This window comes from Mytilus trossulus, chromosome 4 (genome assembly GCF_036588685.1).
Source record: "Mytilus trossulus isolate FHL-02 chromosome 4, PNRI_Mtr1.1.1.hap1, whole genome shotgun sequence".
Lineage (NCBI taxonomy): Eukaryota > Metazoa > Mollusca > Bivalvia > Mytilida > Mytilidae > Mytilus > Mytilus trossulus.
Genome location: NC_086376.1, coordinates 35,918,999 through 35,945,438, shown reverse-complemented (window position 1 = coordinate 35,945,438; position 26,440 = coordinate 35,918,999). Strand labels below are relative to the sequence as shown.

Genomic DNA, 26,440 nt, shown 5'->3' with positions numbered 1-26,440 from the left:
AATAATAAAATAAATCAGTTGGTACGAATTGACAATTGACTTGGTACGAATTGTCCAAATCTGGAACGAATTGGTTTGGAACGAATCGGACTTGGAATGAATTGACTAGCATTCAAAATTACTCTGTGTGCAGACTTACCTGTGCACTTTTGAAAGTTTTAAGGCCTAGCATCCACTAGATATATAAAAGTTAAATGTATTTTGCATAACAGAAAGATGAAATCTTTTTTGAATTTTGATGGGCATTTTTTTTCCTTCGTGCATTAGGTGGGAAAATTAACTAAGTTGATGAACAACTTTGAGATGCTCCCTCAGGTAAAAACAGGTTTGTATTGTTTTGATTGTCCTTAATTGACATGGACAGTAGGTATCTTCTCAACTATAGGTCAGTTAAAGAGTTTGTCTGAGCATGCTGAGTGGACAATATCAAAGTAATTCAGGTGTTTGTTTATTTTTACACCTTCTACAGAAAGGGAAAAAAAATGCTCATCAAAAACCAGAAAAGATTTTAGCTTTCTTAAACACAAAATGGATTTAACTTTTATATATCTAGTGGATGCTAGGCCTTAAAACTTTCCAAACAACACAGGTAAGTCTGTACATAGAATAAATTTTAAGGTGAAAATACGGCCATATTTGTCCATTTGTTATGATGAACCTTAAATAGTGTTCTATCTACGTCGTGCAAGAGAAGTTTTGGTTTTAACCGTTTAGCCAATGAATATGAGTGTTTAGCATAATGCACATGTCTCTAGCAAAGCCAAAGTAAACAATTAAACAGTATTGCATGTACAACGTTTGGTCATTGAAAAACATTATTCAAGAAACACGTGTCGTACAAATAATAGGTTTTATTTTCTAGTTACCTTCAAGAATTGGAGGAACACAGTTTATTTGAATTGGAGTCGGCTTGGAAAGCCCCATAGCTTTACACTGAGTATACAGCCATTCGTTAAGACCAAGTTCTTCGAAAGTATTTTCCATGTTGCACTATCAAAAATAATAAAATATATTGTTCAATGTCAGAATATTTTTTCTTTCAAAAGCAATATTGATTCTTGTTTAAAACGCTAAACAGACACAGTATACTCACAAGAAAAAACTAATGACGGTGAGGCATGTAGAATCCGGTAACAAACTGGGGCCCAATACGGGGAGAAGGAAATATTTGTTTGCCTGCTTAATCATCAATAACCATATTCAAAACTTTTTATAATTTATTACTGGTTGAGTTTCTTACATTTTGGATTGTGACTAAGTACTTACTGTTATTAGTATGATAACAGTTGACAGAGGGCAGGCACATGTAATATATAGATTTACTAGCTGTTATAGTTTTTCCCAATTTTGTTAATTCTACCATCCACAATTTGATGGGAAAAAAATATTGTGGCAAGCAGATGACAAAAAAAATATTCTAAATTCTGAATCCAGATTAGAGCCATACTTTATAGTAAAAAGAATGAAAAGAAAAATGTGACTTGGCTCAGGAACATATATACTGTTCCCAGCTTGGCTATTAACAAGAGTTAAAAGGGTTGAGATCTCACAAACATGTTTAACCCCGCCGCATTTTTGTGCCTGTCCCAAGTCAGGAGCCTCTGGCCTTTGTTAGTCTTGTATTATTTTAATTTTAGTTTCTTGTGTACAATTTGAAAATTAGTATGGCGTTCATTATCACTGAACTAGTATATATTTGTTTAGGGGCCAGCTGAATGACGCCTCCGGGTGCGGGAATTTCTCGCTACATTGAAGACTTGTTGGTGACCTTCTGCTGTTGTTTTTTTTATTTGGTTGGGTTGTATCTTTGACACATTCCCCATTTCCATTCTCAATTTTATTAAAAGTATATAAGAATCAAACTTAACCATGAAAACTTAACATTGACAAATGAACCATAAAAACGAGGTCAATGTCAGATAGACTGCCATACAGACATATACACATTACAATCCATCCATGCAACTATAGTTTACCTATTTCTTATTGTTTAAGAAAAACAGACAAAAACACAAAAGCTTAACACTGCTCATTGAACAGTGAAAATGAGGTCAAGGTCATTGACAAATACATTAGAAAATATTTTGATTCACCAAATAAAGTTGACCTATTGCACCTATCATTGCAAAAATAAAACAAACCACATACACTTAATTTGGACCACTGAACCTTGAAAATGAGGTCAAGGTCAGTTGACATCTGCCAGTTGGACATGTACACCTTACAATCATTCCATAGACCAAATATTGTAGTCCTATTGCTTATAGTATCTGATATATAGACTTGACCAAGAAGACAGCCTTGTTCACTGATTCATGAAATGAGGTCAAAGTCAAATGAAAACTGTCTGACAGGCATGATGACCTTGCAAGGTACGCACATACTAAATATAGTTATCCTTATACTCATAATAAAAAAGAAATTAACATTAAATTTATTTTTTTTTTCTCAAAAAGTCTGAACCGTGAAAATGAGGTCAAGGACAGTTGACATATGACAAACGGAAACTTCATAACACAAGTCATCTTTATACAGAGAATGAAGCATCCATGTGGGTCTCATTGGGGTCTAAGCTTGACGCCGGATTGCTGATTTTTTGTAACCGTGATACATGAAAGTCAAATTATTGTGGCGTGAAATCGGGAAATGAGGTCTTGCGGGACCAGGGTAATTACAAAAAAATGAGAATTGCTTACGTACATAGTGTAAGCGGGATATATGGGAATCTGATAAAATAGAAAGTGAGATCCGGGATCGGAACCCCCCAATGAGACCCCCATCCAAGTCCTCCACCTTTTAAAATATAAAGCTTTTAAGAAATTAGCGAATGCAGTCGCTGCCAGATCACTATCCCTATGTCAAGATTTCTGCAACTAAAAAGGCAGGTTTGACATAAATTATAGAACCATTTGAAGTTTAATGGTTGCTCCCTTATCATATAGTTTGGTTAAAATCTGTGCAGTGGTTTCAGAGATGAATTATTTTAAAGTTATAGGACGACAACAACAGATACATGTACAATGGATGGCAATAGTCCAGCCATTTTTAATGGCACATAATGCATGATACGATTTTGCAAACTGTAAGCAAGTATTAAATCTTAAGCACCTGCTGAATTAGGATAACAAAAGAGTGATGCTGCAAACAGCCTGACCCAATGATTTTAGAATTCTTATAATCATTTACTGTGGATTCAATTTAATCATCTGATCAAATATCTACAAAAATTCAAATTTTTGTAATCCATGAAAATTGGTATTTGCGAAAATAAATGAATTATTTAGTTGTAATCATCAACAAACTCATTGAAAATGTCTTGTAATTGTCTTAATTTTGATAAACATGTTTTTAATTATTCATATTTTATTGTAATTGTTTAATGGAGTTAGTTTTATTTTCATGTGTACATTTTATTTTCTGGCTGAATTTGTAACACAAAACACGTATCTATATATTTATTGTATATCTTATAATACAAAAAGGATTATCTATATAACAGACAACATCGACTAGAAATAAAATAACAAAATATTGCATCAGTTGGTACTGACTCTATACAAATAGTTAAAAATATCTATAACATACATAAACAAATACTTTATATACTCATTAACAATATTGTCTATTCAAATGTCATTAACTGATTTATTAATGTAACCAACACATGTTTTTTTTGTGTGTATTATTATTAGTTTGCAAATATTTAACAATATAACTAAAATATATCTGTACATGTATTTAATTATTTGCATCTGAATTAGTTAAAAGGTGTTCTGTTTAAACATTAAATACATTGTAGCCACTTTAAATTGCAATAAATACATATAAAAGCACTTTAATGACATTTCCTGTTTAATCTTTTAAAACAGATTTGTTCACAATTGTTAGAAATCAGTGATTTCAAATTTTCAATGTACCTTCATTTTGTTTCTTAGCCTCTTGATCAGTTGTTGTAAAAATGAGCACACTTTTTTTTGGTAAATAATATATTGCACATAGAATTACATAGTTTAAATAAAATTTATTAAAATGGGACAAAACACAACTTGTTAATGAGGTAAAAATTACTTTTTTCAGTGGTAGGTCACAGAATTTTAAAAATGAAATGAAATTCTATAATGTATGTCTTCTCTATGATTTTACACAAGCAAATAAAAGATGGCATGGATCAATAAAGGGGAGGAAACTCTCTATTCACACCTCTTGTATTATGAGTACTTTCATGTTTTTGTGGATTCAATAAGTTTGATAACCATCATCTTATAACTTTTGTGGTTTAAGGTGGTACCCAACACTTTTACTAAAATTAATTTGGCTCGTTTAATTTTCACAAAATTTTGTCAAAGTATTAACTTTGACCCTTTAACAAAAATATAAAAATTTCAAAAACTTTCAACCAACTGTTTTGTCAGAAAAATTACACTGGTTATATAGCAGTTTGACAAACACCTATTTTGATCATTGAGAAGCTTTATATTCCCTTTACAACACAACGTAATTAAAACGTTTAGCTGATTTTACAGAGTTATCTCCCTGAAGTGTTAGGTACCACCTTAAATGCAAGATTCAATCTAATGGATGTATAATTTTATAGTTCTTTTGTAGGCATCAATAAAGCCAACTAACTAGCACTTTAATTAATAATACAGTAATATAATGAATTTCGTTCTTTTTTCATTTAATGTAATAAACTTTGAACGATTTATTCTATGAAAATATAATATTCTGTTCTTAATCATACCATAATGAAAATTTAAAGACATTTTCATCTTCCTTTAAAAACATTTTATTTTTTTTGTTTGAATGGCAAATATGTGAAAAGAAAGTGTAAGTGACTGTAGCAGAAATGAATAACACTTTATAGAATAAGATAAATTTAGCGTATACTGAAAATTCTTATAAAGTATATCAGCTAATCTTCAAGTTTTCAATTACCAACAATTCTTTTAACATTAACTATTTAAATTTGATAATGTTGTTTTCTTTGAACAATTATGATTATTTAATTCTAATTACTGCCAGCAGAAACATAAAATATATAATAAGAAACACATATATAAATATATCTAAAATATAAATAAAGGAATTCAGATAAAAAAAATATGGATAACAATGAAATAACTAACACATTTGATTTATTCAGCATTACAAGACTAATGCTGGCTAAATTATTCTATTTATTCAGCACTACAAGACTGATGCTGGCTGAATTATTAGCGTCATACTATAAATCAGGGGAGTTAAATTTTAGTTATTAATACATTATAAATATGTGGATAACAATCTATAAACTATCATCTTTTCCTATGCAATGATAACTTATTGTACAATGTTTGTTTTTGGATAAAAATCAATATGTACTTTTTTTTCTTTCATATTATTTTAAAATCTAATGAGTTATCATTTTTAATTTTAATAATCTTATCTGATAACAAATTACATGATGCAGCATGTAAATTATACAATACATAATATGCTAAATTGGGGGAAAAAAGACAGTTCAGATCTAAAATATCAGAGAGAAAACATGGAATCTAACCAAAAACATTACTGCTACTTGTGTTTTACAATCTTTTTACTCAGCTAATTAGCATAACATTTAATATCAAATAAAACCTTAAATTTAAAGTTTTTTTTGTACTTATTGAATTTTAAGGTCATTTCTCTTTACCCACTTTTTCCTCTTCTTTATACTTTAACACCCCATTTTTCTCTCTTTTAATACCTTTTTTCTCAATTTAAAAAAAAAGTGTTAATTTTTCTGTATACCTCATCCAGAACTTCTTATAAAATTCCAGAAATGATTTCTCTAAATGGCTAAAACTGTAAAACAAGTAGCATTCCTTGATAAGTCATTACATCAACATACATACACTTTAAGGGGACTCTAATAACTCAATATACTTATTTGGGGCAAAGTGTGTATTTATATCACCAGCATAAAATATGTGTACATGTATTAAAAGGAAATATAAAACTGATGTACTGTGGATATAAAAATGATAATGGTGTAATGTAAAGTTGATTGAAAAAGTGAAAGATTATATAGCATATAATACTTGTACTGTAAATTCAGAAATTTAGGAGATTTGTTAACTAATGTGAAAATATGACTGAGTGAATAAACCAATAATACAATTTCTCTTTCTAATTTCTAAAACATATGACTTTATGCAGATTTTTTCTAAAATTGTGATAATTGGTCCAAGGACACAGTTATCGTCCTTTGGTTTTCGTTGTCTACGAATATAGTCCCTAGTGTAAACAGTGTATAACTTGCATGTTTTGTTTTATACACTTTCCAAATTTATTTCTTTATATTAAATGCATGAAATATTAAGTAGGGGGATGTAATTACATGTCAAAAAAATTTGGGTGCTGAAACTTTATGTTAAGTAGTGATTTGGTCCAGTTCTAAAAGGTCAATTTTTATCACGTCTGAAGCTGTCAAACTGAATTTTACACCCCCTTAACACAAAATTGTCAATATGTTGAGTTAGAGCAGGTAGAAGTTTCTATAATTTTGATTTTATTTGTCTCACTGGTAGTACACTACACTGTAAAAATATTTTTGAGAAAGAGCAGGTGCGATTTTTTTAATTTGAATTTATTGTCTAAAAGAAATGCACTACGAAATAACTGTGTTCTCGGGCCAATTGATATCTAATTTTTTTCTATTATATAAAATTGCATTAGTAAATGTACAAAATAACTTCTGAATTTACAGTACCCTTATTGTTGCATCAATTGTTACATGCATAATTCATGACAAAACTAAAAAACAATTTAACGTACTAAGAGACAGAAAAGATTAATGTACTAAGAGACAGAAGAAAAACAATTTGTTCATGTTGTGTATTTATACTTTTTAAAAAGTTATATTCTTGGTCTTGTATTCAGTGATACTTTGTTAGATCTTGAACATCTGGTGGTTAGTATGGATAGTCTAGGCCCATATCTGTAATGTAGAATTTGATAGATTCATGATAGATTCATTATTTTATTAAAGTCTCACCACTTGTATAACATTATACATTCCAATATACATATAAAACATTGTGTATAACATGAAATATGGTTAGTATGGATGGTCTAGGCCCATATCTGTATTGAAGAATGCATTGTGATCTGATTTTTTGTGTTTTATAATGAAGATTCGATATAAGTTTTATGAAATATATTACAGCCCATTTCATTGAGTGTGTAGCTAAAGGAAATATCTTTGGTTAGCTTGCTTGCTAGCTGAACCATGAAGTCTTTATTAGGTAAGGTAAACTACCTTCCTTTAAGAATAGACTAGTCTGACTGATAACCAATATATCTGTCTACAGGACTAGGCTACTTCGAAAGGTGGGTAGTATACCTTACCTTATTATGACTTCACAGTTCAGCTAACAAGCAAGCTCTCCAAAGATATTAATTTAGCTACACACTCAATGAAATCGGCTGTTACTGCACTGATATCTCTTTCTTGCTTCAGAAAATCTATTGTATATTCCCTTTTTGTAGCAGTTTGTGAAATATTTATAAGATTTCACAAGTTTCATAGGTTGGTTTGTGTAATGCTGTCTTATACAGTTGTACAATAGATAAAATATACCCCTCCTTCTTAAAAATACCCAAATACCCTGTTTTGCCATAAAAATTTCCAATGATATCCATAGGTGCCAACCCCTTTTGACACAAACAGTAACAAACTATCAAATTTTCTGTAATTTTGAAAAGTTTTCAATAATCATTCATAAACTTGCATTTACCAATAAAAATTACTGACGAGTGGTTGCAAAATGATGTGCACTAAAATTTGTCGTTCAACATGTTGTCAGAGTATGTATTCCATTCATTAATTGTTCAGATGTTCTTGACTCATACATTTTCGTTTTGTCAAGAAGTAGAGAAAGGAGAAAAGCTACTTCATAAAATTCAAGTTTGCCTCTTCGGAAGTCAGTTAGTTCCCAACAATAGGTTGATAACCCCCGAGAAACCGGAAGCATTACATTGATGTTTTCTAAATATTTGACCAGGACGGAAAAGTTATGATATAAATCCGCATTTTACAAAATTGAAAGGCAATGATTGGAAATCCGTAACTATTCGACTTTGACCGTAATAGCATAGTTTTTATCGCAAAATCAGAAAAACTACGGAAAAATCGTAATGGTTGGCATCTATGGATATCTTAGGAAACAAGTAACACAGCTATTTCATGGTTGTCCCTTTCCTTCCCATTATACACACATTTTATCATGGTTGACATCTTAAAATCTAGATCCATCAATAGTTCCTCATTCATTTTCATTTATTGTCTGTGATAGGTACAGCAATGTATTCTTTGACATTATTTAGCCTACAGAAACTTTGACAGCATAACATTGAAGGTTAGGATATTTTTTTTAAAATTATTTCTATTTATATTTGTACCTTCAGAGTATAGTCCCAGCTTCCTGTACAGAGAGCAGTGCCATCTGGTGACACACCAAGACAGCTTACTCTGTTTTCATGTGCATATAATATTGACACCCTGTTTCCTTTTAAGACATCCCATATATTTACTGTGTAGTCATTGTAGCCTCCAAACAAAAGACGACCTATAAATAAAACAAAAATGTATTGTAGTCAAACATATAACAAACAGAAGGTGATCAATAATTTTACATGATTTCAAGAAACAGCTTGAACATCTATGAAGATAAATCAGGTGACACATCAACAAAATTTATTAAACAGGTCACTAGAGGAATAAATAGTATGCTATTTATACCAAAAAGTATAAACAAGAAGGTGTCCCAAGTACATGAATGCCCCACACACACTATCATTTTCTATGTTCAGTGGACCGTGACATCGAGTTAAAAACTCTAATTTGGCATTAAAATTAAAAAGATCATATCATAGGGAACATGTGTACTAAGTTTGAAGTCGATTGGACATCAACTTCATCAAAAACTATCTTGACCAAAAACTTGAACCTGAAGCAGGACGGACGCATGCATGCACCATAAAACATAATGCCCCTCTACTATCGTAGGTGGGGCATAAAAAGGAGATATTCATCACAAGATCTTTGTATGATTAGGTTCATTTCTTCATAGCTAAATTTGACTCACTTGATTAGTTGACTATTTTTAGGGTGTACAGAGGTTATACTGACATATATTTTCTTTCATTCTGTATAGAAAATTTTGTTTGAATTTTTGCTAAAATATCACACTCCTACTAGGAGTTGGCCAAACTGTTGGGGATGGAAACATGAAATGAAAGTTCTGGATTTAAGACAAATTATAAATGTTTTTATCTCTTTTATGGATAGTTATATGAAAAGATGGCAAGTGGATATTTTGGTTTTTCTTTAAACTTCTAATAGTCTTGTCTGTTATCTCAAAAATATGTTTTTAAATGTTGATATTTGTACATGTTGTATTGGTATTTGACTTACCACTAACAGAGAAATCTACAGAGTTACAACCAAATATTAAACTTTCTTTCTGGTAACAGTTAACCTCTCTATCGGCCCTAAGGTCAAATAACCGACACTGAAATGTAAAATAATTACAAAGTTACATTACAGTGCTTTGATATTAGTTTACAAAGTGTTACATTGTAGATGTATTGCTCTCACAACTCTAAATAGATGACACTGAAATGTAAACTAAAGCAAAAAAAAAACCCACAAAAAACACCAGGCTGTCTTTTTTAATGATCATTCTAAGTCTGCTCATCAAATGATAAATAATACTCTGATGTTAATCACAAGTTCATTGGTTACAAACAAATAAAAAGTTTCTTCATGGTAGCTATTTCTTCATTAACTAGCTTCAACAACTAACTGCTCATGTCGGCTACATATAATTTTAGAAGTAAAACTTAATACAATTCGTTTTATTGAGAACTGTTCCGAAATATAAAATTTAACATACAGTGTGTTGAGGTGTAATACCACCAAATCATGGTACGTCACATCCGGTTGTATACGAAAGTAGGCCTAACACATATAAAATTTAACATACAGTGTGTTAAGGTGTAATACCACCAAATCATGGTACGTCACATCCCGTTGTATACGAAAGTAGGCCTAAACAAGAATGTGTCCAAAGTACACGGATGCCCCATTTGCACTATCATTTTCCATGTTCAATGGACCGTGAAAATTGGTAAAAAATATAGATAGGCATTAAAACTAGAAAGATCATATCATAGGTAACATGTGTACTAAGTTTCAAGTTGATTGGTCTTCAACTTTATCAAAAACTACCTTGACCAAAAAGTTTAACCTGAAACTCACACTTTCATTTTCTATGTTCAGTGGACCGTAAAATTGGGGTCAAAATTTTAATTTGTCTTTAAAATTAGAAAGATCATATCATAAGGAACATATGTACAAAGTTTCAAGTTGATTGGACTTCAGCTTCATCAAAAACTACCTTGACCAAAAACTTTAACCTGAAGCGGGACAGATGGACGAACGGACGAACAGACGGATGAACGGACGCACAGTCCAGAAAACATAATGCCCCTCTACTATCGTAGGTGGGGCATAAAAAATATTCCCTTCAGTTGTAGAAAATTAACCCTGCATTTCCATGCACTTAAATTTTTCTGAGTCATAAACATGTATTTTGGGTGTCTGAAAGCATCATTCTTTTTTTATTTGATGGTCTTAACAAATATTTTGGAACGTTAAGGTTACATAGTTACCAAAGCAGGTAACCAGTAAATAACAGTGTAAAAATTGGGTTGTTTACTTCCGGTGATGGTTACTTTCTTATATGCAATGAAATATAGTGTGAAATTTTCACTGTAGCACTGGAAAGGATTAAACTTTATACATGCAAAGTATTTCTTTGGTTGAAATAAAGGTAAATACAGTACAATTTTTTTTAAAGTGCCAAGTTAACAAAGACTAATAGGGAAAAATCAATGGTGGTATTACACCTTGATAGAGTCTATCTATGAAAGACATTTCATTAAAAGTCAGTAGGACAAAACCAGAATGCATGTATTTTGGTGCTTATATATATTAATTGCCTCATCATTATTCAAATTATATATTGTTTGATAGTTTCTTTCTTTGAAAAGTGAGATGAAAATATGTGTTAAATGAATGGATGACCAAAAGGACAAGGTGAGTGCAGTGTGTGAGTGGAGACGTTTTAAAATGGTGTGTCTGATTTATATAAAAGTTTTACTAAAGAATTGAATGCTCTTTTTGTAAATTTATTGGGGTGTAAAAGCGTTGACCAAAGTACATTTTGTTACAAAAAAGCATTCAATACTTATAATCACATTTTTACATATAGGATCATGAAAAGACGCCTTTGATCAAGTTTTTATTTCATTTACCTGTGCACTTTATAGTGCGACCTCGTGTCATCATGAATGAAAAGTTGCATTGTGTAATGCAATTGATTATGGAATCTCACGAGATTCATAGTTAGCCAATCAGAATAACGTATTTTAATGAAACATACATCTAATGTAATTATCAAAGAATATTCAACTTACAGTGCTGTCATCAGATCCAGTAGCAAAAGCATCACCACTGGGATAAAATCTTACACTGTTAATGTCTGACTGGTGACCTTCAAATACTTGTACACAATCACCAGTCCTCATGTCCCAAACCATAGCAACCTTATCACAACCCTAAAGATAAATCCATATTAAGATCATGAAATCATGTTATATCTGTAATACAAAAACTATTGCATGTCATTAATAAATTACATTTCAGTCCCAGACTTATAAAAGAATAAATCTCTGAAAATAAAATATATACCGGTAGTGTTGAACTTGCACAAATACTTCTATAAACACTATTTTTGATGTGCAACAAGAATAAATTCAAACAACCTTAGAGCTATGTTGTGTGGCGTATTAATGCTCTAAATTCAATTAATTCTCCATTACTATACTGAAACTTGAGTATTTCACCTATAGTTTTAACAGACTGAAGTAACATTTTTAGGGTACAACGTTTTCATGTTAAACTTTAAAATACATTTGTAACAGTCAATTGATACAAGCTGGGTCCAGCTTAGGGACAGAATTTACTTAAAGTGACTGTTATAGTCCAATTATTCTGGAACAACAAAACAGAAAATTATCAAAATTGAATAAGAAATTGCAACATTGAACAATGTAAAATTTCAAGCCAATTGACAAATGCTTACTGGATTTAGTGTGCAATATATATATATGTGAAAATTTCCTCAATGTAACTACTTTAAAAGATAGATTTAAAACTCTGGATGACAAAATAAAAAATAAATTTACAAAGAAAGCTTCATCAATCACTTGAAATATTCCATACAAGTTTCATGAAATTTAATGGAAGCATTCTCTAGCTTTAAAACAATGTAAGGAGGGACACATAAATGATTGGATGAACAACAGAATACCACAATCTTTATCATATTCAATTGAAGATTTAGAACTTGACATATTGTGTAGATAGCTGCTCATTGTTGAAGACTATATTGACATTATGGTTTTTTTTTCTTTTTCTTATTGATGTATTCTCAACATCTCCTTTTATTTTATCAAAAAAAAATTGTTATAAAATTAAAGATACTTCATTGACAGAACAAGACATTCTATGTTTTAAAATGTAGAATGTCTTGTTCTGTCGATGAAGTACGTTTAAAAATGTAGAATGTCTTGTTCTGTCAATGAAGTACAATGTCTGTTCATTTTTCATTTACTTCTTTTTTTTTGGAAAAAATAAGTCTTTATTCTTTCATAAACAATAGTTACCCCGGAAACAAACAAATTTCCAGTTTCAGAAGGTGACAAATCAATACTCATAACATCTCCTGCATGACCATGGAAACTTTGAATCAGCTGACCACTTTCTACATCCCACAATGCACATGTACTGTCACCACTTCCTGTCAATATCTATAATAGGGTCATTAGAATTGTATTAATATTGTATATTTGAGATAAATCATCAGTCTAACACATGTTTAGATCCTGTACATTTGTTATCATGGCAATCTCATTGGAAATCATACCTTAGTTTTACATTAGAGGACTATGGCAAAAGCTCATATAGTACTTTGACAGGATTGCTCTCGTTGAATAGTAGATACATAGTCAACTGTAAGTGGTTGAGCAGGTGAAGTTCTTCTTTAGCACAGAAGTTCATAGCACTATCTTGTAAGACATAGGTCTCTGGTCCAAGTACTGAGAAGACAATGTGTTTTTTAGATAAGAATCACGCTCTTCAGATACTATACTTTAGTGGGAAATTTTTCATTTTCAGATTAGAGTCAAGTTTTTTTTTAAGAAAATCTATGAATGAAACTGTGCAAATGAATCAAATAAATAAAGTAGCTTACAAAATGATTTCATCTAACGTCCAATGACATTACCAGTATCAAAATACTTTTTGGCATCAGTGAAACAAAATTCTAAGCATTGTCATTCTAAAGTGAATGTGAACAGTACAATACATGCCTGATTCTAAGTTTATTTAATTTTTTTCTATTGTAAGGCCTCTTAATATTTTTTGTTTCTGGATAGACTGATATATTTTTTCTAGAATTTCGTATTGCTGATTGTAAAAATAAATAAAAATTATCCTGCTTCGACTATCTCAAAACAATATATTTTTTTCTTATCTGAACTTAGCTTCAAATCATTATTTCTGGCCAATTTCATTGTTTTATTTTTAATTGACAGTATGAGAAACAGAACGTTTTTTTTTTCTTCAGCTAAAAACTATTATTACTACGAAGTCCCAGGACACATTTTCCTAGGAAAATAAGTCCATAGGTAGTAAAATATGTCTGAGACTTTTCCTAAGACGTTATACTAGTTATTTTTTATCATATTATAACAATTATTGAAAATAAAAACAGATCATATTTTTAGTTAAGATTTGAAAGTTTTTTGTTTTTTTTTCCCTTTTAAAATAAAGGAAAGTGGCGTTATAACCAAGGAATGTTGATGACATGGACATGATGTTCTAGGAAAAAAAAGTGTTGGGACATAGATTTTAATAAAATATTAATACATAACTCTATAACTAATATTGAAACATAAACTTTATATTGATATTTTAAAATAAAGATCATTGATGATTTTAGTAACCTAGGAAAATTATTGACATGGACACGATTTTCCTAGGAAAAATAGTCTGAGGACATCAATAGTATTGATATATTATAACACAACTCTAAAACAGAATATTGAAACATAACATTTATATTTATCTTTTAAAATAAAGGTCTGACATTTTACTTGGCAATATTATTGACATGGACATGATTTCTTAGGAAAATTAGTCTGGGGACATAAATTACTAACATCGGTAAAAAAATACCAGTAAATTTTGTAACCATGGATTTTTTCTACTAGTTATACGTGTCCGCCCAGACATATTTTACCAGGACAAATTTATCTCTTACACATGTGTACATATGCTCTATACCTGTTTATCTGAACTTGTAAATGTACAGCAGGATAGGTAACTGGTATGTGTGGCAACAGCTCTCTTCTTTGTTAAAGGATCTTCATCCATTGACAGAGGATAGATCGTACATTTATTGTCTAATCCCCTGAAACAGAAATAAAAATTCATGCTTTTTTGTTTTGTCCATTCATATTTCAAGAAATCTTGTATGTATTCTGGACAATTCTTAATATATAACAAATGGTGTTCTTTCAAATACAAAATAACATCATTTATGAAATCAACCAGTTGAAAAATATTAAGTATTAAATTGCGTTATGTTTATTTTTACATAACATTTCAGTTACAAGTACTAAACATTATCATTTAAAGTGACTTTTAAACTAACGTGTGTGATGTTTATGTAATATGCTTTTTTCTATGATAAGGGCCTCATGGAAGATTAGTAATACGGCTAACTGGATAACCCTCATAAAATTAAGTATTGTTGTTGTTGTTATGCCATTTAAAAGGAGCAATATCATTGACACATTCCAAAATGAAAATCTTTAATAAAAAAATATTCAAAAACTAAAGGCACTCTTTTTTTGCTGGTCTTGGTCTAAACCCTTTCACTTTTTATTTTCACATGATCCACTTTTATAGAAATGTATATATGCTTACCCACATGCTACCACTTCACCAGTAGGTCCATATGAACAGGCCATTACCCATGTTGTTGGCATGGTTACTGCATGTTCCTAAAATGTACAAAATAGTTATGAATCATGAGAATAGACCCCACTAGTTTTTAGACATCAACATTCAACATATATTTCATTCCCAGAGGGTATAATAAAAGTTCACAGTATCTTAAAAGCAGAAAAGAATGTCTGGTGGATCTTAAATCTCTGACATTATACAACTCACCATATAAACAAAGTTTCAAATAAAGATAAAATCATTCCAATATACTGAAGCTGAGGAAGTTAAACAAAGTTTCAAATAAAGATAAAATCATTCCAATATACTGAAGCTGAGGAAGTTAAACAAAGTTTCAAATAAAGATAAAATCATTCCAATATACTGAAGCTGAGGAAGTTAAACAAAGTTTCAAATAAAGATAAAATCATTCCAATATACTGAAGCTGAGGAAGTTAAACAAAGTTTCAAATAAAGATAAAATCATTCCAATATACTGAAGCTGAGGAAGTTAAACAAAGTTTCAAATAAGATAAAATCATTCCAATATACTGAAGCTGAGGAAGTTAAACAAAGTTTCAAATAAGATAAAATCATTCCAATATACTGAAGCTGAGGAAGTTAAACAAAGTTTCAAATAAAGATAAAATCATTCCAATATACTGAAGCTTGTTACATATAAAAGGATAGACAATTCCAGGGTATTGCAGTATGCATTTTTGTACCACCTACACCATTGGCATAATAATTTATACAATTGACGATATCCCTATCTATTTGATTTCAGAGTACATATATAAAATTAATTGGCAAGTTTATGTGTTTAGTTACATGTAAAATAGTACTCAAATGGACATGCCTGATGGTAGACATCAAAATGTCATGAATGTAAGTTACAATGATAATCTTGTCATATAAAAAAGAAGATGTGGTATGATTGCCAATGAGAAAACTATCCACTTGATCCACAAAAGACCAAAATGACATGTTATAAAAATTATGACTACAAAAAAAATACATTTAAATACATTATATATCTAAAACTAGTGCATGTCTAGCTCTGTAAAACATTTCGTATACAATATATCATATACATGTTTATCCAAATATATAAGTAACAATGATAGTTTATCTAAACTACCATTTCTATAATAACTGTATATTGTATTTACCTTATTAGTTGTGAATGCATCCCATACCAACATTTTACCATCCTGTAATGATATAATATCACTAAGATATTGTGCTTTTTGTATAAGCTTATTTGACATTTCAAGATTTGTTAAAGATATTTCTAGGTAAAAAAAATAGATTTGTGCTTATTCTATAATAACATTCATTGGATGTTGTTATTTCAGACCCTTCAGCATGTACAGACTAGCATACTGATATTTTTAAAAGAAAACAAATATTGTCAATAAAATTTAAAAAATAATGAAACATTTGTATCGATTCATGTTTAACTAAGATTTTATTTTCATTTAGAAACTACAGAAACTTTTTTTCACAAAATTCCATGACTTAAAACCATGCTTACAAATAGTACATATATATATATGTTTATAATTACTTCTTTAAATATGAATAGAGAATCCATGGGCATATATTCATTTATAAAACTGGAGAGCTACAAAATGTACATGTACTCAAATATCAATGCTTACTTTAGATTAGCAGAAAACAACTGAAGGCCACCAATGGGTCCTAAACACAAAGAGAAAATCCCACTCCAGGAGTCCGTTTTCAAATCAATGCTTACCTGAGATGAGCTAACAATGTGTCTCTTGTCTCTTGACCAGTCCATACATAAAACTTTTCCATGATGACCTTTTAACATTTTCCTCATTTTCATGGTAAAGTTGTCGATCTTTGGTATTTTATCTGTTGCTGCTCCCACTTAAATGAAAATATTCAAGACATTATATCAGGGCAATGCATGAGTTGTTACCAAAGCCCAAAACCATAGACCACTTAAGAGTTTGTATGTCAACAGAAAAAACTAGTCACTAATACCCTCCTTAGTGACAGTCAAATCATTTACCAGATAGAGGGGATCGCCTGTATCCCTGCACTAATAGCATTCATCAAGTGTCTATAGTGATTGTCATTGTGCAGGATAATATAGAAATAATGTTTGTTCAGTTGGTACATATACTTAATCACAAATCCCTAATGACATGAATGACAACAGTGCTGATTGACAATTATTAGAATTAAATTTGCTGAATAATTTGTGCAATATAGCATCATAGTTTTCCAACCACTTGCTCAACATTATGACGGAAGTGACAATGCCCCTAAACGCACGAATGATGTTCACTAAAACCGAAGTTTTTGGAGGAAAAACATAGAACTCTAAAGTTGTCTATTGGACTGTAATACAATGTATTTTTTTCTCAATCTTATCAGGTTTGACAAACTCGACAAATGAAGAACTACATGTTTTCCCCATTGGTGTTATTCGGATTATGAGTGAATGACAATGTCAAATTCAGTCATTCAAGGTACCAGTTCCCTATTTGGTGAGTTGTCCCCAACCTGTTTATGTTTGATGTCCAAAAAGACAAAAGTTGCATATAACCAAAATCTATACCATATACTGTAGCTTGACATTAAGCAACAGTTCAATCTAAGGTGACAGTAACTTGTCATTGACCAGTGTAGTTGCTTAGTTTATGTGCCAAAGCTGAAAGGTATTGACAGAAAAATAAATTTATTGAATGAGGAAGTCGTGTGAATAATTTAGTTTTAACTTATTTGTAACACCAGTTTATACGCACTTAAGACATCACTAAGCTTTGCCTTTTCATCCTCTAATTTCTTTTTCAGAGATTCAGCCTCTCTTTGCAGACATTCAATGGTTTCTTGATTGTCAACTCGCAAATTTCCTTCACAGGCCATTTTCTGTAATTGATAATAAGATAAATCTAGAGAAATTCTGCGAAACGGAAGTTATTGATATTCGGAATACTGTTTACAAAGTATGGGGCTCAACAAAGGAGTAATCAATCTTTCTAAAGGGATATTATTTCGGTTGATTACAGGAATTACTATAAGCATTTAATATAACTTATTGAGATCAGGTAAAATTATAGATTTAAACAAAAAAAGATAAAAATTATGTTGTCATAGTTGTAGTAAATAAATATCACGAAATTTGTGTGACTAGGATTAAAACTTGACGAAAAGTTGTAAAATCAAGTATTTATCTTACTTTACAAATCCTTGGTAAAATAAAAAAATCTGAGAATACTATTAAAAAAACACAGGCAAGTTGTCTCAGATAAAAAATCATATATATACATTTGAAAAAAATCAGAGACAACTGCCTGTTTATACATTAAAGTATGATAGGAAAAATATTTTTTGAGACAAGGGCCTGTGTTTTTAATAGTGATTAAAAGTAGAAGATGCCTATACCATGTGTTATAGTAGTATCAGAAAAGAATATAACTCTTATAATTTGCTTTCAGAGAATGTACGAAAAACGGAGTCATGGGACTTTTTTTCTTGCTACAAAACAAAATACATAAATTTACTGAACATTCCTTTAAAAAATAAAAATATTGCATGAGTAATCGGATTACAGCCAAAAGTTTTAGTCGTAATAATACAACTAATGACATTAAATGAAAGGCCCAGGACCGATCTTGTTAAGCTGTTTTATAATCCAAAATGACAGAAGACACCCGATGAATACTTTCGACTGAGTGTTGATTCTGAAAATTCATTTTATACATTTTATATATTTGTAATATTTTTGGATTTTACGCCGTGGAACAATTCAACTCATTCATTTGACCTTAGGAAAAAATTACACAAAATAATGTGAAATATCGTTTAAAAATTGCCATGCTGGAATACTTGTTGCTATAGAAACTTTCAATATAAAAAAAAATCAGAGTTTGTGCGAATAAAACCACTGAGCGAGCCTCTAAAGATCGTACATTTTAATTATATATTTTAGAATGATAGATAAAAGGTAGATATGGAATGATTGCCAATGAGGCAACTCTTCACAAGAGACCAAATGACACATAAATTAACACAAACTATAGGTCACCGTACGGCCTTCAAAAATGATCAAAGCCCATAAAAGTCCCCGAAATGACCAATGCTAAACATTTCAAACGAAAAAACTAACAGCCTACAAAAAAATCATTGAACGATAACAACTAATAATAGCAAAAATATGCATCTTAGACTTAATTATCAACAATCCTATATTTTTACGTATATTTTCCACGCATATATGTCTTAGCACAATAAGCTTTTTGTTTAACATTTCCCCAAATAACAATACCTTCTCGGCCGATTATATTCATGAAATAATAAGTTAATTGTCTTTCTTTGCTTGTCATCCTATAATTGAAACAACCGATTTTATAGCAGAAAAAGACACTATATATTTTGATTGTAAAGAAATTAAAAGAGTGAACAAAGAACTTAAGTGTATGGAGGTCGGTTGATATATACCGCTATTTTTAAGGTAAGAACAGAGTCTTCTTTTTTTCGCATTTTTTTTTAATTAAAGAGATTGAACTTTCAGATATATATTTCAAATGCTATATTGCAGCCTTTCTCTCTCTATCTGTTTTTTTACCAAACTGAACACGAACCAATAAACCTAAGGGCCTCCTCTATGTTTTATGCAACCTTATTGATATTTAGGAATGTATTACTTTATATATTGAACCACAGAAGTACTTATAAGACAGGGATAAAGACGATTAATTAGTATTTATTATTTACCAGCAGAGCTCTGTTTGAATAAAGTCAATATGTAACTTTCATGTTTGGATATACGCGAACTAACAATGTCAAAATATGAATGTTAACAACCTCAGTGAAATGTAGTGTCTTTTTTTAAGTTAGATATCTAGCACTTAGTTGGAGACTCGAAACTCCAACTGATAAAAAAACATTTGAAATCTGATGTGATTTTGTTTAAAGAATCCGGTTTTTTTTTATTTCAGAAGAAGATGCCTTGTTGATCAGAAGTCTTTTTCTATGCAGTCATTTGTGTTGATTTTAAATACACATATAAGTAGTAATGCATGTGCCTTGTTTAGTTGTATGTTTTATTTTTGTGTTTTGTGCTTCTTTGTTGTATATTTGTTTGTTTTGTACTGATTGAGATTGTGACACAGTATTGATGGCTGTATCCATATTTTGACAATTTTATCTAGTATGTCTGTTTTGTTCACGTATCGTTATAAATATAAAGGAATTTGATGCGACTGTCATAATACAAGTGAGAAGTTTAGCGCTATAAAACCAGGTTCAATCCACCATTTTCTACATTTGAGAATGACTGTACCAAATCAGAAATTAGACTGTTGTTTTCCATTTTTGATGTGTTTTATCAATTGAATTTGACAATTGATTTGGGACGTTCCATGTTGATTTTTCTTCGGATTTCAGTATTTTTGTTATTTTACTTTTGACCCCTCTTATAGAAATATCTGTTCTAGACTTGGAAACATATGTGCGTACAGACATACTAGGACAACGCAAGATAAGACTTTGCGAATTTTAATTATTTTAAAACTGTGTGACTACTAGGGCTAGACACAGAAAAACACATGTACTACTTATGTTGTGCAAATCAAATACAGTAAAAATGTTTGCATACTCTAAGGGAAGGAGTCAAAACGGAAAAAAAATAATTGGGGCATATCATTTGGTTAAAAAATACATACAACGCACATAACTGACTTTAAGTGATGAATCTGATGACATAATATTGAATATTTACATTTGAAGAGAAAATGACATTTCCCTTGCAAGAAAAAAATAATTTTCAACTTTTTTAAGATCCAATGTTATAATTCAATTGGACATCATACGAACACCAATAAGTTAATTCAAAAAATACTTTTCGTGCGCACTGATATTGATTACATTTACATACATCTACAATTGTGACTGGTCAGCTAAAGTAAATGATATTATACATTTGCTTACATTTACAATATCATTGTTAAAAGCCATCTACTAGTATTCATATAAGACGGATTTAGTTTCTAAATCCTGTACGAATCACAATAACATATTTTCAGTTGTAGAACTGTGCGATTTATTTAAAGAAGATGTTCTTAATCTACTATTTCAACGATTTTCTGTATTCACGAGTATCATTTATTCTCATTAGTTTTCTGTTCTATAAGATTCTTCTTGCAAGGAAATAATTTGTGAATTAAAGCCTTTAATCTGATGAAGTCCCAAGTTGTTAAGTACGATTACTATGTCAGTTTATTACCATTCTGTGGGTTATTATATGCCTATTAACTTTCTTCAAACGTTCTCTGCTCTGAATCTGACGAACGAAAATTATAAAACGGAAAATGTTTTTTAGACGCGATAATCAGAATAAAAATATAAACCAGTAACTATATAACCTCCTTTATTCTCGATATTTTAAAAGGCCTCTAGTACCGTCAACTCTATACACCCGTGTGAATCATTTAAGAATGTAACTACAATGTGATTTTCGTTCTATTCTTTATTGGTTCGTGTTGCTGTTAAGATTGGGGTTGAGTTTTTTTCGTTTGTTCTTATTTTGTAAAAATCAAATTTCTGACTGGTTTGAATGTGTTTCATCTGATTGTAACCATCCTTTGTTTAAGACGTCTTTACATTAAATCCATTGGATGTTGTACGGATTGATAATCTAGTCTTAGATGCATGTTTTTTTATTAGTTGTTGTGGCTTTGAACTAGCTGTCAGTTAACTACGAGTAGTCTCACATCTGTTCCTAGTGTCTTTTTGTTGTTGGGATGTACAAGTACCCGGCCACGTCCACTTGTATTTTTGTCCATCTGATGAGTAAAGCCTTTTTAGCTGATTTTTATAGTTTGTTCTTATGTTGTACTGTGATACCACTGTCCCAGGTTAGGGAAGGGTTGGGATACCGCTTACATGTTTAACCCCGCCACATTATGTATGTATGTGACTGCCCCTAGGCGGGAGCCCGTAATCAGTGGTTGTCGTTTGTTTATGTGTTTCATATTTGTTTTTCGTTATTTTTCTTTTATGTAAATAAGGCCGTTAGTTTTCTCGTTTAAATTGTTTTACATTGTCATTTTGGGGCCTTTTATAGCTGACTATGCGGTATGGACATTTGCTCATTGTCGAAGGCCGTACGGTGAACTATAGTTGTTAATTTCTGTGTCATTTTGGTCTCTTGTGGAGAGTTGTCTCATTGGCAATCATACCACATCATTTTTTGAATATTTAAGATTATAAACGTTGCTATGTTGATTTTTTTATCCCCAGTTCAAAGACCCTAAAACAATTCATGGCCACATGCATACTCATAAAATAAAATAACACGCGAATTTCAGTACAGTTGACCTCAATCACTCGTTATTAGACACTCGTAAATCGTTGCCTCCCTTCCAACGAATGTTCTACGAGAAAACTTATATGTACAATAACAATAGCTTAAGGCTGTTTAATCATTTTTTTAAACAAAACTTACATGGAGGTAAATCGAAGATCATGCACTCTTTGTTAAATTATTTCAAGATTCGCGTCCTTGCAATTTTTAATATTGTGGAAGTAATGAATTTATGTATGGATAAAGATATATATTTGGTAACGTCAGTAAGACACCAACTAATACATAATTTCTCATTTATGTAACTGGGATTCTTATCTTTCAACTACATTACAGTACGTCTTAAAGCATACAAGTTTGTCCAAGGATACATCATATCTGAAACGGATATTCACTCCATAATACGACATGCAATTGAAAGACACTATTCACAATTGCCGTTTAGCAGCTTTCATTAAAGGAATGTTGTAAATAAATTTAAGTTGTTTACAAGTATGTGAGGTGATGTGTTTTACAACTGCCGGAGGCTAAACTTAAATACCAGATATCATTATTAATTTTGTTACATTCAGAAATTAATGTTTTCAAACAATTTCTTAAAGTCCATATAACTTACTTCTTTATTTTTTCACTGCATAAAAGGCCACGACATGACAAATGGAAATGTTCAAACGAGCAAAACTAACAGCATGATACATGTATATGTTCAAAACAATAAACGAAAAACAAAATGTTGTACAGCAACAAACGACAAGCGCTGCATTACAGACCCTTCAATTGGCACATACGAAATGTGACGTGATTATATATGATTAGAGCACAAAACACTGAAGAAAAAACTGTATACAACACTTAGCTAAAACAAATACGATACACATGTAGCAACAAAAGAAAACCACCCAATTACAGACACATTCCGAATATGGTGGGGTTAAACTTGTGTGGGGTTCGCAAACTATTAAGAAACCTAGACAGTGGTTTAACAGCACAACATAAGAACGAACTATTTCAAAAACTAAACTTGGAGAGGATTTAACCCATCAGATTGATACAAAGGACAAAAACAATACACACAAATGTTTGTACAGTTGTATATATATCAGGAGTCGGTCACACAATAAAACGTACGACTAAGATTGGTCTTTTGTTATGACGAAATCAGTTTACTAACGATCACTCCTAGTCGTAAGCTTTTTTTTGTGAAACCCGGCTCCAGGACGTCATATTGGTGTGTTTAACGATGTTCATAGAAAGCATACAATGTTGCTTAGTGCTTGGAGTTATTAGGATTTCCAAGCGGCATGGGTTTTATTATACACCTTATGAAAAAGTTTACGACGTACGCGAAGTAATTGCAAAGGTTTACGAACCCAAAATAGACAAGGTTTTGAAAATAAATAAAAAATAAATAAATAAAAAACCCAAAGTGAACTGATAAAAATCATTTACTTCTATCAAGGGATGCTATAAGTCAATACGTGTAACATCGATTCGGACAGATATATTATTATGCATTATAAATAACAAATTGCTGCCTGATTCTTAATACTATGAATAAGTACTTGGTATTATTTATGACTTTATAATATTTACATTGGACTCAGTAATCCCAGCTTTTGTATTTTGATGGATAGTTTTGTATTTTTCAGATTTTTTTCCAGCAATGAAAATATTCTTTTCACTACATTTTGTTTAATCCTTATGGAAATATGTCTCTAATAGTTTAGCTCCAGCTGATACACAAAACCCAGCGAAAGTAATCAATACTTTTATCATGTTGTGATGTTCGTTGAATTCTCGTTGAAGAATCTCAAAAAACGTCACATATAAAAACGATCCTGTTGCAATACATTCTAAAATGGCCGAAACAATATTTTCTGTTGACGATAGATCGTTGACAAGAACTCCAATCACAATACCAAGAGGAGTAACTAACGAGAAGAAGAACAAGCACAACATAATTTGTTTCATTTTTTTCATGACGTCATTGAGTTGGAGACCTACGCTTGCTGCCATAATACATTTGTGAACAGATATTACTATGAGTAGAGTCCATACTGCTGGTACGGTGTCCTGCAGGCCTAAAGCAAGGCCTTCAAATATCATATGAAGAGAAAGGGCAATAATTAATACTGTGATTCGAAAAACGGACACTTTACCCTCCTCAGAACCATTTTCGGTTCCATCAATGTCTTCGTACTCGTGTTCGCTAAAACTTCTTCCATTAAAACTTGAAACACGACCATCATCAATGACGTCAGTTGTTTCAGTAATTTCCGGTTGATCTATAGATTTTGATTGGATATCATCACTATTCAAATCTGAAATACTGGTAGTTAGTTCTACAACAGGAAACGTCTCGTTTGAAGAATAAGTACAATTTGTTTGACCTAAATGTCCATTGATAGGATGTTGCTCAGGATTTCTGGCGGGAATATTTGGTTTCGGAGAAGTTTTTAGTTCACTTATTTCATATTCGTTCTCTTTCAATTTCCCGTCATCGAATAATTTGTTTTTATCACCCAACAAAGATTTACCTCTGCAAGATGCGAAACATAATCCAAATAAATGTTCTAGAAATAAAACGAGAAAAAATCCAGCAGATATCAAAATTTCAGCAATTGGGTATTCCATATCTATTCCCAATTTTATCTCCGCTATTGATTCTGGCATCAAATGTAGGAAAGTAGTACCAAAGAAGACCCCACCAGCAAAACAGTTCATCCAGCCTATGTACTTCTGATGTGATGTAGATTTTGGCATTCGCCTTTTCATCAACCGAATAATTCCACATGACAGAACTCCGAAGAAAAACGTAACAATAAATAGACTGCAACACGAAACTATCTTCGGTGTCAATGTCATTGTTTACAAGAAACCAGTATCCTCAAATACAACATATTTCATTTTATATCCGGTCTTGTCGAAATTTTCGTGGATAATTTTGTGTATTGCGTTTGACGTGATGTTTTACAGTATGACTTTTATATTTTTTTAAAAACTTGACACTTTTTGATGAATGCTATGAACGTTTATAGCCTAGGGATTACAAACCATAGTAATTAATAATTCGATAGGTATTACACGTTCCTGGTAGCATTTGTGTATTAACCGAATTGACTGATCATCGAACAGTTTGCAGTTACGTAATATTTCACTAGGAAACTGTTAGTTGATACAAAATATGCAGTAAAAGAGAGGAAGGGATATTAAAACTCACAATCCAAAAACAATAAATTTGACTTCAGGAAATTTTATATCGTGATTTATACAATGAATCTGAAGAGTGAAAGCAAAATGTTCTTCTCTTTGAAGGTTTGGAAAATGGAAAAACATCCCTTTTTATGCGTAGGGTTTCATTATTGTTTGGGTTAAAATCGGTTCACAGTGTTCACAGATAAAGAAAGGCAACAACAGTATACTGCTATTCAACAAGTCTGATTATTCCTCTTGAAAATGCTTTTCAGAATAGGTAGGGAGACTTTTATCATGTGTTCTATTGTTTGTTTGTCTTCTTTTATTTTTAGCCAGGAGTTGTCAGTTTATTTTCGATTTATGAGTTTGACTGTCGCTCTGGTATCGTTCTCCCCTCTTTTAGACATCTATCATCTTTTTCTTTTTATACATAACAATCTAATTAAAATATCGATCACTGATTTCGTTACCGCCACATATTCTCATATCTATATATATGAATTTTAATGATATTGGTCCAGATAAACAGATACATATTTTTATTAAGTACAAATGGACGAAATATCGACCACAATAGTATCTTTATGACACGTATTTGTTTGAAATAGATTTTTCTCAGTAAAATATGAAAAGTAAAATCACAAAAATACTAAAATCCGAGGAAAATTCAAAACAAAAAGTCCTTATAAAAAAAAAAATAAACAATCAAATGGCAAAATCAAATGATAAAAACATACAAACGAATGGACAACAACTGTCATATTCCTGGCTTGGTACATGCATTTTCAAACGTAGAAAATGAATTT

General features: G+C 31.0%; 3 protein-coding genes across 4 annotated transcripts in view; all 3 read right to left on the bottom strand.

Moving 5' to 3' along the window:
* The window catches only part of LOC134715208 (probable ATP-dependent RNA helicase DDX49), a 54,495-nt gene extending 53,465 nt beyond the window's left edge, over positions 1-1,030 (bottom strand). The window contains exon 1 of the mRNA XM_063577242.1: positions 867-1,030. Coding sequence (XP_063433312.1) covers positions 867-984 — 118 coding nt within the window. The 5' untranslated portion in view covers positions 985-1,030. The remainder of the gene's footprint in view (positions 1-866) is intronic.
* Positions 1,031-3,444: 2,414 nt separating this feature from the next.
* Positions 3,445-18,023, bottom strand: LOC134715206 (guanine nucleotide-binding protein subunit beta-5-like). 2 transcript variants are annotated; one of them, XM_063577239.1, is made up of 10 exons: positions 17,878-18,023; positions 16,857-16,993; positions 16,270-16,311; positions 15,080-15,156; positions 14,435-14,561; positions 12,754-12,897; positions 11,503-11,643; positions 9,437-9,533; positions 8,422-8,588; positions 3,445-6,958 (listed from the first exon to the last, which is right to left on the bottom strand). In XM_063577239.1, exons 1-10 carry the CDS (start codon positions 17,996-17,998, stop codon positions 6,947-6,949), a joined length of 1,065 nt encoding a protein of 354 aa, XP_063433309.1. In that variant the 5' UTR covers positions 17,999-18,023; the 3' UTR covers positions 3,445-6,946. The 2 variants fall into 2 exon arrangements, with proteins under 2 accessions (XP_063433309.1, XP_063433310.1); XM_063577240.1 differs by lacking the exon at positions 3,445-6,958 and adding an exon at positions 7,073-7,104.
* Positions 18,024-23,866: 5,843 nt separating this feature from the next.
* LOC134715205 (zinc transporter ZIP1-like) lies at positions 23,867-25,407 on the bottom strand. The gene has a single exon (XM_063577238.1). The coding sequence runs from the start codon at positions 25,302-25,304 to the stop codon at positions 24,132-24,134; it is 1,173 nt and encodes a 390-aa protein (XP_063433308.1). The 5' UTR covers positions 25,305-25,407; the 3' UTR covers positions 23,867-24,131.
* Positions 25,408-26,440: the final 1,033 nt, after the last annotated feature.